This window comes from Monodelphis domestica, chromosome 1 (genome assembly GCF_027887165.1).
Source record: "Monodelphis domestica isolate mMonDom1 chromosome 1, mMonDom1.pri, whole genome shotgun sequence".
Lineage (NCBI taxonomy): Eukaryota > Metazoa > Chordata > Mammalia > Didelphimorphia > Didelphidae > Monodelphis > Monodelphis domestica.
In genome coordinates, this window is record NC_077227.1 from 290,931,836 (window position 1) to 290,946,208 (window position 14,373).

General features: G+C 32.3%; 1 protein-coding gene across 17 annotated transcripts in view; it reads left to right on the forward strand.

Annotated features, from left to right (window-relative positions):
* Positions 1-14,373, forward strand: part of RALGAPA1 (Ral GTPase activating protein catalytic subunit alpha 1) — a 314,990-nt gene that overhangs the window by 213,593 nt on the left and 87,024 nt on the right. For all 17 annotated transcript variants that reach the window (XR_008915023.1, XM_056811013.1, XM_056811018.1 and 14 more), the window contains one exon: positions 13,445-14,309. Coding sequence is in view for 16 of the 17 variants with exons in the window: in XM_056811013.1 (XP_056666991.1) it covers positions 13,445-14,309 (865 nt within the window). In the remaining variant the exon portion in view is untranslated. The remainder of the gene's footprint in view (positions 1-13,444; positions 14,310-14,373) is intronic.

Genomic DNA, 14,373 nt, shown 5'->3' on the forward strand with positions numbered 1-14,373 from the left:
TCTCCATTACATATGGTTTATTAAAAGGGGCATTAATTTGTATGATTTTTAGAATTTTTCATAGAAATTTACATTGGATTTGGTAAAAAAATTTTCAGCATCTATTAATGTAATAATATGGTTTTTATTACTCACATTTGTTAACATAATTTTTCACATTTATGTTGAACCAACCCTGATTTTGTGGTATAAATCTAACCTGATCAAGTTGAATAATGTATTATAACGTGTTGCTTCCTCCTACTAAAATTTTAGAATCAAGTATTTATTAAATTTACTGCTCTATAGTTTCCTTTCTTTACTTTTTCTCTTTAAAATGTATATAGCGATGCAATATTTCTGTGATGGAAAAAGATTGAAACGCTGCTTTCTTTTCTTATTACAAACAAATTATGTAATTATTGAAATTGCTTTTTGAATGATAGAATTCACCTGAGAATCCAGTTGGTTTGGAAATTAATGTGTGGCTTGTTTAATTTCATGTTTTGATATTTAGTTATCTAAACAGTCTTGTTTCTTATTTTTTAATCTGGTTTTTAAAATTTTTATTAGCATTTTATTTATTTTCTTTATATGTTTTGTTAGTATGTACTTAGGCAAAGGTGCAACATAAAACTATGAGTATGTAAATTCTTTTTTCTTATTCAGTATTACCCAGATATCTATTATCTCTATTTTTTAATCCCCCTTTCGAGTCCTTAAATTCTTTTTGGTTTATCTTTTGGTTATTTTTATCTAGGTCTGTCTAAATAAGATACATTAAGATTTTCCAGTTTTATAATTCTTCTATATTACTCCAATTTTATTAACTTTTTTAAATTATTCAGATAAATATTAGGTGTTGATACTAATTTGTCATCTGTAATGCCTTTTAGCTGAATGCAATTTCCCTGCTTATTTATCTTTTCTGTTTCTTTTTTAGCCTTAATTGAGTTCAGCTTAAATATGATTTTTTTGGTAAACATTCATTTTAAATTTATTTTTATCTGTGTTTCAAATGTATCCCTTGAAAACATCACATTGTTGGATTATTCTTCCTAATCCTTTTTGATATCTTTTTTTTTATGGGCGAAATCTTTCCATCTGCATACACAGTTATGATTAATTATGTATTTCCCTTTTTTTGTCCTCTTGGATTTTCTCTTCTCTTTACTCCCACTTTCCTTTTTATAAATTTGTAGAAAATTGTAGGAAGGGATTTTCCTGACATTCTTGATCTTACAAGTGAAACAAACAGCCTATTTTCCCTAACAACTCTTTTTTTCTTTATTGTGCCCCTTAGCTGAAGTTCTCAGTCTTTATTCCTTTTAGTCTGTCTTCATGTTTCTTTCTTTCACATTATAGATTTTTTTTACATTACTTACCTATCCCATTCTTCCTCTTAAATCCACCTCATTTATTTCTGCACCCTCCTATTCTCTTATTCTCTTTTGAATTAAATGTATGTCAATAAAAAGATCTGTATTTTTGTTGGGGTGCTGGGAAATTACAGTTGTTTATAGTTATATTTATTATATATTATATTTCTTATATTTATATAATCAAATAAAGATAAGCTTTAGATGATACCCATTCTCTAAGGTATACCCCCTTTTTCACAATTATATAATTATACTCTTAATGCACATCTGTTATGCAATAGTTATATCCCTCCCCTTCTTTCTTCCTTAGTATCTTCTCATACCCCTCTTATTCTTCCTAATACCTTCAAAGTAGACCAAATCCACTAATGGAAAGTCTTATCTTCTTAATTTTTCTTTCTAACTCTTCTTATCCCCCACGTAAACAGTTCCCCCCCATATATTATCTTTTAATTATGCAAATATGTGTTTCTTTTCCAATTTCTCTTGGCACCTGAAATTTTTGGCCTTTCCTTAGGTATTTTTGAAATACTCCATTCCATTTCAGTTTAGGCTATCTTTGTGTGTAAACATTCCTCTTGATGTTTAAAATATGACATTTCAAGTTCTCCTCATTAATAGTAGTATCTGCAAAATCTTGAATAATTCTTATTCAAGGCTCCTTGGTATTTTGCATTCCTTCTTCTTTATCTACTTAAATCTTTTTCTTTGATCTGGAAGCTCTGCATTTTGGTTATGATGTTCATAGGAGGTTTCATTTTGGAGTCCCTTTTAGGATATGACTAGTGATTCTTTCTATTTGTTTCTATGGTTTTCAGAATCCTCCTGAGCAATATTCATTTCCTGAACTTCCTGAAATTTGATTTCTTGAATTTTTTCCTGATCATAATTTTTGGAGAATCCAATAATTCTTGGATTGTTTTTTCTGTAATTTTTTACCAATAATCATTCTTAGTGTTACATATCTTAGATTTTCTTCTTTTTTTAAGTTTTTTAGATTTTTTGATATATATATTTCTTATAGTTTTATTTAGCCATTCTTTTCTCTGGCCCATTCTAATTTTTAGGACTTTCAATTCTTCAGTGAAATTTTTCACCATTTTAAGGTGTGAATTTTCTTTGCCATTCTTTCCTACCAAGCTTTTTTAAATTCTGTATTTCTTTAATTTTCTTCAAAATATTTTTGCCGTCACTATGGGCAGAGCATTTTTTCCTCTAAGGCTTTAATTTAACTTGTTTAATGGCTTGCTGTCTTTTTCAGAGTTTATCGTATAGGCTCAAACCAAAGTATGTTTTCTTGGTAGTCAGAGTGTTCCTTGATTTGTACATAAGAGTAGACTACACTTTGCTCAAGCTTCATAACTGAATGGGGTATATATACAGGACCTATCTGGTCTTGGTTTTCTGTATTTATTTTTATATTAAGCCTATTTCTAAATAATATTACTTCATTAACTTGTTATACTGTTTTTTGTGTAAATTAACTTAGATAATATTGTCACTTTTTTTACCATAATTTAAACATGATTAGCAACTCTCCAACTTTTTAAAGTCTTCTTTTTCAGAAAGTGTGCTTTGTTAGTTTTATTAATAGAAATCTTTTGAGTGTCTTGGTATGTATTTGCAAATAATTTAAATATCTTACAGTTAGTTTGAATGGAATATATCTCATTTCTTCTTAATTTTTAATAGTGCTATATAGAAATGTTACTAATAGTTTTGTGGATTTATTTTGCATAATTATAGATACTTGCTGAATTATCACTTCATTTCTTTTATTTCATGTTTCACTGGGGTTCTCTAAGCCTACAATCTTGTCACTTGCAAATAGGGATAGTTTTTTCTTTGCTTTGCTAGTGTTTATACATTTGGTTTTTTTCCTTGTCTTATTTTCTTGCTAGAATTTCTAGGCCTGTGTCCAATAATAGTAAAGAGTAGACATCCTTACCTCACTACTGATGATACTAGAAAGGTTTCTAACATTTCTCCATTTTTAAACAATATTTTTCTAATTTTAAAATATGTGATTTTGATCAAACTTAAGAAGGCCCTTCTATACCCATACTTTGGTTTCAAAATTATATGAGGGCTGTAATTTATCTAAGGTGTTTTTCTTTCTCCGTTCCAATTACCATCTAAATTTTATTATCTTCATTTATATCTAGAGGCAGCTAGACATAAAGTAAAGGAAAACTGAATTGGCCTCAAACACTTTCTAACTATATGACCTTTGCCAAGTCATTTAACCTCTACCTCAGTTTCCTCATCTTTGAGATGGGGATAATAATAGCACCTACCTTCCTGGGTTGTTGTTGTGAGGACCTAATGATTTCATATTTATAAAGCACTTCCCACAATGCCCAGCACATAATAGGTTCTTAATAACTGCTTATTTTTTTCTTTCTATGTTGTTATATGTCCTTTTTTCTCTATTATAAATCCAACATTTTTATAGTAAAATATTTTCTGGATGTATGTCTATGTAATCTTTCTATAAGTAGTTTCAGCATTTGACTTCAATATTCATTAGAGTGGTTGATTGAGTTATTTTTCTTTACTTTTTCTCTTACCTTGTTTGGCTATCAAGACCATACGTTTTCTCAGAAAGGGAATCTCATAGAATACTTTTTGTTTATAGATATTAATTTTTATATCAATTGATTTTACATATTTGGTAGAATTCTCTTGTAAATTTGTTTGGCCTTTTATTTTTTCCTCATGTCTTTCAGTTAGGACTTGCTGGATTTCTTTATCTTGGATGAGATACTTTAATATTTCTTGTTTAGGTTGAATAGTCTGAATTTTTGTCAATACTCATTGGTTTTCTTTGAATTCTTAGATTTACATTTTCAGAATAATAGAAATTCCTTGAGAGTACAAATTGTGTTTTTGTTTTTTTTTTTTTGTAATTGTGTTCCTAGTCTTTGGTACCAGTTGCTTAAGAATTGATTGTTTGATAATGTTTATTATATAACAGTTCCTAATGCTTCATTTTTATTTCCTGTAATTTACCTTGTTCATTTTAAATTTTCCTAATTTTATCTGTCACAAGATAAATAAATCTTGATTTAATGATCTTATTGGTCTTTTCAGAAAAGTAAACTATCAATTGCACATGAAACCATGAAATATATTAGTATTGATTAAGCAGACTTGTCACCCATAAAGTAGCAGGCGAATTCAGAACCCATACTCCTAGATTTTCAAAGTCTTCTGCCCTTTGTGGAGTACCCATCAAATTCACTAGGCACAGAATAGCTTCTCTTTCAGGCTTACAGTAAAGTCCTCACTGAGTCAAATCTGTTCTTTATTGTACCCATTGATCTGGGTATACTGATAGTACTAGAACTCCAATGAGAAGTCAGAAAAAATCTTCAGTTCTCTGAGGTTCACAGGGTCTCCTCTGGTCAAGGGGAGGAGAAGGATACCAAGTCGATGAAATCATCACTTCTCCTCAAATAATTCTCTCTTAAAATCGTCATTGAGAAGCTTCTATCAACTGTTAAGAATCTCTAAGTTCCGAATTGGCTAATCCCTATTATTTAGCATATACCTTTTTACTAATACATAAACACTTATATTAAAAACTTCTTTAGGGTTTGTGCTTGTGTATAGGAAATGAGCATTAGGAACAATCCAATTAGATATTTCTTTAGGCTGTGTTTGCTTTTTTGTTTGTTTTTAGTAATTTCCATTTTTCAAAATATATTATTTTCACACAGCAATCTGATTTTCATAATTTTTTATTGTTTGATTCCCATATTGACCACATGTGTCATCTTAGTCTTTTATGATTGATCCTCCTTGGAATATAAAAAAATTTTTTCCTTGATCTCTACAAAAATTCTTTGATGATTTATTTAGTTCTGAAATTTTGCTATAATATTTCTTGGCAAATTTGATGTTTTGTGATTTTGTTCAATCTGTCCTTTACTATTTGCTTGTAGTTTTCTGCATTTCTTGAAGCATGTTATTGAGATCTTTTTAATTATGTTTTGGTTAAGATATCTAACCCTTTGTCTATCTTCATATCTTATTTTGAGTTCAATATTATTTTGTAGAGCTTTTACATATTTCTCAGGCCGTCTAGAAGCACTTATCAAATGTGCTAAGCTCTATGCTAGGGATACAAAGAAAAGAGAAAGACAGTCCAGTCTCAAGGAACAGTATTCTTCTAATCTTGTTTGTTTTTCAATTTCCTTTGATTAATTTTATTTCTATTTTTTGTGTTCCAGTTCTTTCATTCTTTATTTCAGAGAATCTAGTGTTATGGAGAATGTCGTCTTCCTCCTACTTCTTGTTAGCCTTATTGAACAAATGTTTATTAAATACTTACTGATAGATTGGTTGGTTAATTGATTTCTTTAAGAACTCTTATTTTTATACTTATTTGACATTTTCACTTTGTTCTTTTTTTCTGTTTGATTCTTTATTTGTTTTTCTGAACCATTCTAGAGATTTCATGATTTTGCTTCATCACTGTTTCAGGAGGCCTTTATGTTGCAATACCATCATATTCCTGAGGAGATCTTGATTGTTTCCTTTCTTCTGAAGTAATTGAAGCCACTCAAATGGTTCTTTTCTTTGAACATTTGTCCTTTTCTCTTCTTCAATATTTTATCTGTCTTTATAAATAATTTCTGATTTGTCTGTGATATTTGTTATTGTAAATGTGTTTCTTAATACCAATCTTTTCCCTTCTGTATGTCTTCATATCAACTCCTTTAGAGCCTCTAGCTAGTTGGATTCACTCTTCAGGGAGTGGTATCCACTCTACGATACTGCCAAGGGTTAATTCCAAACATTACTGCATCGAATCACAGCAATCAGGGTTGTAGGAAAAGAGCTGTGACCTGGCCTCTACCCTATGCTCTTCTAATCTCCTTATAGTCTGCCTTCAGACCACCATTAAAGTCAAACTGCTATCTCAGTCCTCATCCTTTCTTACCTCCATTTAATGAAAAGCAAGCATTTATTAAGTGCCTGCTATGTGCCAGACACAGATAATCTCTGGGATAAAAGAAAAAACCTTTTTCTCAGTAAGCTTGCTGAGTGGAGACAATAGGCAGATGAATTTTAAAATTCAATGTATATCAACTAATTTCAAATGTGGCAAGAATGGCTGACACCTGGGGAGATAAGAAAAGGCCTTATATAAGAGTCAGCAGTTAAACAGACTTAAGTAGAGGTAGAGATTCTCTGAAACAGGTTAAATAAGCAGAATGTGCAATGGAAGAGAGGGTAAAGGAAAATGGCTTATGCAAGGACATGGAGGCAGGAGATGGAATGGGATGTAAATGGAATATTTGACACTATTGATTAATTCCTCCTGGGTACTCTCCTCCCTTGATTTTCATGCTGGTATTCTCACAGAGTTACTTTTTTTTATCTGTAATATCAACTTATAATTTTCAGTCTTCTTTACCCTCTCCTAATCAGAGATATTCTGCAAGACTCTGTGCCCTTCCTTCATCAACTCATCAGCCCCCCAGTATCAGTTGTCATCTCTAAACAAATGACTAACAGATCTGTGTATCTAGCCCAAATTTCTCTTTTGTTTTCTAGTTCTACATCACCCATAAACAAACCTATGATTGTCCCATAACTATATCAAATTTAGCATATCCAAAACAGAACTCATTTCTCTTAAATTTGACCTCTCTACCCTCCTTTTCCTTTTGAATCCTTCTAGTTACCAACAAAGTCTCAGTCATCCTTAACTCATTCTTCTTTTACTTCCAATATCCAATTAGTTCCCCAGTTTTGTCAATTCTACAACATATCTTGCACCTTTCCCATTCTCTATACTTGGAACTACCCATTTCAGGTCTAAATCACCTCTTACCTAAAGTATTATAAATATTTTCACAGGATTCTGTACTTATTCTCTCCTCCAATATAGTTTAATAGAAATAATGCTGAATTTGGACTCTGAGAACCTGGGTTCAAATCCTGATTTCTCATTTCCTATGTTGGGCATGCCACTTAATATCTGGCCTTTCAGTATTCTCGTGTAAAAGGAGGGACTGGACTTTGAAGACTTCTATAAATCCTTATCACTCAAAATCTCTGACCTTTTCATCCTCTCCAATCCATCCTTCAGCCAAACATAACTCTGAACATATCATTACTTTACTAAAGAGCCATCACTGATTCCCAGTTGCCTTTATGATAAAATATAGGCTTTTCAGCTTGGCATTTAAAACATTTTGTCATCTGTCTCCAGCCTGCTATTCCAGAGTTCTCCTTCATATTACTCCCCTTTGTGCTTCTACTTTCCACCCAGATTGGAAATTTTTTAATGCCCAAATCCTTTACTCATCAAGAAATATTTCTTACCATTACTAATTGCCAAAAGCAATTCTAAACAGTATCAGGAATTCATAGATTCAAGAAAAATACTCCCCAGGCTTTATATAATCTTTCTACTTTCTTATACTTTGCACAGTAGATAAAGCTCTGGACCTAGCATCAGAAAGGGAGGAGTTCAAATCAGACACTTATTTTGTGCACCTGGGTCAAGTCTCTTAATCTCTATTCCACATTTATAAAATGGGGGATAATAATAGCACCTACTTTGCAGGGTTTTTATGAGGATCAAATGAGATGATAATTATAAAGCTTTAGCACACTTAGCACAGAATAGGTACCTTATAAATGCTTATTCCTCTTTCACCTTACACATGAATATATTTAACTCTTACTCTCATTAAGATGTTTGATCTCGACCCTAAAAAAAAAAACAACCAAAAAAATAAAAAAAACAAGGAGGGATCAGAAAGGGAAGCATATCAAGTGAGTGGATTAGGAGGATTGATTAAAAGTAAACCACTGGTTTAAAAGGTATAGCAAAGAAGAAAGGACAGAACTAGGAGATGATAGATATCAAAATGATAGGGAATCCACAAGTGACAATCATAACTTTGAACGTGAATGGGATGAACTCACCCATAAAACAAAAGCAAATAGGAAAGTGCATTAGAATCCAAAATCCTACCATATGTTATCTACAAGAAATACACCTGAGGTGGATAGATACTCACAAGGTCAGAATTAAAGGTTGGAGCAAGACCTATTGGGCCTGAACTGATAGAAAGAAGGCAGGAGTTGCAATCATGATATCTGAAAAAGCCAAAGTAAAAATAGACCTGACTTAAAGGGATAGAGAAGGTAAATACAAGAGAGTATAGACAGTAAAGAAATATCAGTAATCAACATATATGCACCAAATGGTATAGCATCCAAATTTCTAAAGGAGAAACTAGTAGAATTGAAGGAGAAAATAGATTGTAAAACTATACTAGTGGGAGACCTGAACCTACCACTATCAAATTTAGATGAATCAAATCAAAAAATAAATAATATAGAGGTAAAAAAGGTGAATGAAATCTTAGAAAAATTAGAGTTAATAGATATATGGAGAAAAATAAATAGGGACAAAAAGGAATACACCTTTTTTTCAGCAACACCATGTAACATGCACAAGGATTGACCATATATTAGGTCATAAAAACATGGCATGCAAATGCAGAAAAGCAGAAATAATAAATGCAACCTTTTCAGATCATAAGGCAATAAAAATAATGATCAGTAAAGGTACATGGACAGCCAAATCAAAAATTAATTGGAAATTAAATAATATGATTCTCCAACATCAGTTAGTTAGAGAAAAAATCATAGAAACAGTAATTTCACTGAAGAAAATGACAATGATGAGACATCCTTTCAAAATCTATGGGATGCAGCCAAAGCAGTACTCAGGGGAAAATTGATATCCTTGAGTTCATATATTAACAAATTAGATAGGGCAGAGGTCAATGAATTGGACATGTAAATTAAAAAATTTGAAAGAGAACAAATTAAAAACTCCCAGTAGAAAACCAAATTAGAGATCCTAAAAATTAAGGGAGAAATTAATAAAATCAAAAATGATAGAACTATTGAACTAATAAATAAGACTAGAAGCTGGTATTTTGAAAAAACAAACAAAATAAACAAAGTACTGGTCAATATAATAAAAAGGAGGAAAGAAAACCAAATTAACAGTATCATGGGTGGAAAGGGAAAACTCACCACCAATGAAGAGGAAATTAAGGCAATCATTAAAAACTATTTTGCCCAATTATATGGCAATAAATATGCTAATCTAGGTGATATGGATGAATATTTACAAAAATATAAATTGCCTAGATTAACAGAAGAAGAAATAGAATTCTTAAATAATCCCATATCAGAAAATGAAATCCAACAGGCCATCAAAGAACTCCCTAAGAAAAAGTCCCCAGGGCCTAATGGATTCACAAGTGAATTCTATCAAACATTCAAAGAACAACTAATCCCAATACTATACAAAGTATTTCGTATAATAAACAGAGGGAGGTCTACCAGATTCCTTTTATGACACAAATATGGTACTGATTCCAAAGCCAGGCAGGTCAAAAGCGGAGAAAGAAAGCTATGGACCAATCTCCTTAATGAACATAGATGCAAAAATCTTAAATAAGATACCAGCAAAAAGATTCCAGCAAGTCATCATGAGGGTTATTCACTATGATCAGGTGGGATTTATACCAGGAATGCAAGGATGGTTCGATATCAGGAAAACCATCCACATGATTGACCATATCAACTAGCAAACCAACAAAAATCACATGATTATCTCAATAGACGCAGAAAAAGCCTTTGACAAAATACAACACTCATTCCTAATAGAAACACTAGAAAGTATAAGAATAGAAGGGTCTTTCCAAAAAATAATAAACAGTATCTATCTAAAACCATCAGCCAATGTCATCTGCAATGGGGATAAACTCGATGCATTCCCAGTAAGATCAGGAGTGAAACAAGGATGCCTATTATCACCTCTATTATTTAACATTGTACTAGAAACACTAGCAGTAGCAATTAGAGAAGAAAAAGAAACTGAAGGTATTAAACTTGGCAATGAAGATATGATGGTCTACTTAAAGAGTCCTAGAGGATCAACTACAAAAAAGCTAGTGGAAATAGTCAACAATTTTAGCAACGTTGCAGGATACAAAAATAAACCCACATAAGTCATCAGTATTTCTATATATCTCCAGCACATCTCAGCAGCAGGAATTAGAAAGAGAAATCCCATTCAAAATCACCCTACACAATATAAAATACTTGGGAATCTATCTGCCGAGACAAACACAGGAACTATATGAACATAACTACAAAACACTTTCCACACAATTAAAACTAGATCTGAGCAATTGGAAAAACATTAACTACTCCTGAGTAGGACTAGCTAACATAATAAAAATGACCATCTTACCCAAACTCGTCTATTTATTGAGTGCCATACCCATGGAACTTCCAAAAAACTTTTTTTTACTGAATTAGAAAAAAAGCATAACAAAGTTCATTTGGAAGAACAAAAGATCAAGGATATCCAGGGAAATCATGAGGAAAAAAAATGCAAAGGAAGGGGGCCTTGCAGTCCCAGATCTCAAACTATACTATAAACCAGTGGTCATCAAAACAATTTGGTACTGGCTAAGAGACAGAAAGGAGGATCAGTGGAATAAACTTGGGGTAAATGACCTCAGCAAGATAGTCTATTACAAGCCCAAAGATCCCAGCTTTGGGGACAAAAATCCACTATTTAATAAAAACTTCGGTGAAAATTGGAAGACAGTGTGTGGGAGAGATTAGGCTTGGATCAACACCTCACACCCTACACCAAGATAAATTCAGAATGGGTGAATGATTTGAAGGTAATAAAGGAAACAATAAGTAAATTATGTGAGTACAGAATAGTATACATGTCAGACCTTTGGGACAGGAAAGATTTTAAAACCAAGCAAGACTTTGAAAGTCACAAAATGTAAAATAAATAATTTTGACTACATCAAATTAAAAAGGTTTTGTACAAACAAAACTAATGTAACCAAAATCAGAAGGGAAATAACAAACTGGGAAACAATCTTCATAACAAAAACCTCTGACAAAGGTCTAATTACTCAAATTTACAAAGAACGAAATCAATTGTATTAAAAATCAAGCCAATCCCCAATTGATAAATGGGCAAGGGACACGAATAGGCAATTTTCAGCTAAAGAAATCAAAACTATTAATAAGCACATGAAAAACTGTTCTAAATCTGTGATAATCAGATGCAAATCAAAAGAACCCTGAGGTATCACCTCACACCTACCCGATTGCCTAATATGACAGCAAGGGAAAGTAATGATTGTTGGAGGGAATGTGGCAAAGTCTGGACATTAATGCATTGCTGGTAGATTTGTGAATTGATCCTGCCATTCTGGAGGGCAATTTCGAGCTATGCCCAAAGGGCGATAAAAGAGATAATAAGGAAAAATACATGTACAAGAATATTCATAGCTGCACTCTTTGTGGTAGAAAAAAATTGGAAAATGAGTGGATGCCCTTCAGTTGGGGAATGGCTGAACAAATCGTGGTATATGTTGGTGATGGAATACTATTGTGCTAAAAGGAATAATAAAGTGGAGAAGTTCCATGGAGACTGGAACAACCTCCAGGAAGTGATGCAGAGTGAAAGTAGCAGAACCAGGAGAACATTGTACATAGAGACTGATACACTGGGGCACAATCGAATGTAATGAACTTCTCCATTAGTGGCAATGCAATGTTCCTGAACAACCCGGAGGGATCTATGAAAAAGAACACTATCCACATTCAGAGGAAAGACTGTCGGAGTAGAAACACAGAAGAAAAACAACTGCTTGATCACATGGGTCAAGGGGATATGGCTGGGGATGTAGACTCTAAATGAATATCCCAGTGCAAACATCAACAACATGGAAATGTGTTCTGATCAAGGACAAATGTAATACCCAGTGGAATTGTGCGTCGGCTATGGGAGGGATGGGGGGATGTGAGTGAGGAATAGAAAAGGATTTTTGTAACCAAGGAATAATGTTTGGAATTGACAAAAAAAAGTTTAAAAAAAAGGAAATGGTCAAAAGGGGTAAAATATTATCAAATTTCTGTGATAATGGTTTGACATACAAAATATACCATGTAAATAACCAAAAGTCATTCACCAAAAGAAAAATGGTCAAAATATTTAGCCTGCAAGTCTCAACAACTCTAAAGTTTTACCTCATAGTCAGAAAAAATTGGCAAAGATGACAAAAGATGGAAATACTCAATGTTGGAATTATGATAAGATGGGCATATTAGTATATTATTGGTGGAGCTATAAATAAATGCAAATATTTTTGGAAAGTAACTTGCAATTATGCAAATAAAATGACAAAAAGGCTCATATCCTTGGGGGGGGGGGGAGATGTTTGATCTCTTCTCTTTTTTCTCCTTCAGATCCTTATTACTTTATTTCCTGCTTATTCATTTTATTCATTTCAGGCTTTTTACTATTCCATTCCTTTTTTAAAACTTTCTCCTTTTTACTGAGTAACCCATTTGGACAATCATGTATCATTCTCTGCTTATTTGACCTAATTCTTATTCAAATGGAAAGGAGTTCATATTGAATAACTGTTTAGACTGGACTATTCAACCCAAGAAAATGATTCTGTTTTTAGAAATATAGTATTTCTACCTGTAAAAAGTTTTGTTTGTGAATTTCAGGTTTCAATGCAAATTATTTGAATCTAGAAATCAGAAATTTTATCAGTGGAATTGATTTCATTGCCTTATTTTAAAATTATTTTTTATTTGATTTTAATTTTTAAATTTTTAATTTTTTAACTTATTGACTTTATGAAAGATTAATAACATCTTGTTTCTCTTTGCAACCATACCATCATCCAGGATTTAATTTAAATTTGAAACCCCCCTAAACAAACAAAGAAAAAATTGAAACAATCTTGGCTTACTATTTATTGATTGGAAATCAACATATCTGCACCAAAGAAATTTCATTTTCCTCCCTTGGTTTTTGTAATGCAAAAGTGAAATAAATAGTATTTATATCAGATGTATTGATAATGGAATTTTTTTGGCAGTTTGAAAATATGGTCTTTTAAAATATAAATGTAGTTTTATATTGGTTGATAGATACTATATGTTTTAAGCATCAGCTTACCAACTTTTATTTTTTTTGATTACAGTAAAAACTCAGATACAACAAGGATTAATTTCAGTTGCAGCTCGTACTGTTATAACACACCTGGTAAACCACTTAGGTCACTATCCAATGAATGGTGGTCCTGCTATGCTAACAAGTCAGGTTTGTGAAAATCATGACAATCATTACAGTGAAAGTTCTGAACTTTCTCCTGAGCTTTTTGAGAGTCCAAATCTTCAGTTTTTTGTATTGAACAATACAACATTAGTCTCTTGTATCCAGATAAGATCAGAAGAGAGCATACCTGGAGGAGGATTATGTGCTGGACTCACATCAGCTAATTCAAATGTAAGAATTATAGTTCGTGATCTGTCTGGTAAATATTCATGGGACTCTGCCATCCTTTATGGACCACCATCTGTAAGATATTCCTCAGAACCAGTGTCATTCATGCTTTCCTTGTCTCACCAAGAGAAGCCAGAAGATACTCCCAATTCTATTGACCCTCTAGAGGATATAACTATAAGAGATGGACTTGCACTCCAGATTAAAAGGAGATTCAGAGAAACTGTGCCAACTTGGGATACAATAAGAGATGATGAAGATGTTCTTGATGAGCTCCTCCAATATTTAGGTGTTACAAGTCCTGAATGCTTACAAAGGACTGGTGTCTCACTCAACATTCCTGCTCCACAACCTGTATGTATATCTGAAAAACAAGAAAATGATGTTATTAATGCTATCCTTAAGCAATACACAGAGGAGAGGGAGTTTGTTGAAAAGTACTTTAATGACTTAAATATGAAAGCTATGGAACAAGATGAACCGACATCTCAGAAGCCTCAGTCAGCATTTTATTATTGCAGATTACTCCTCAGTATTTTGGGAATGAATTCCTGGGACAAAAGGTAAGACCTGAACAAGAAATACTTGAGTTTTGGGTTTAAATACTTTTTGGTCTATGCAAAAATG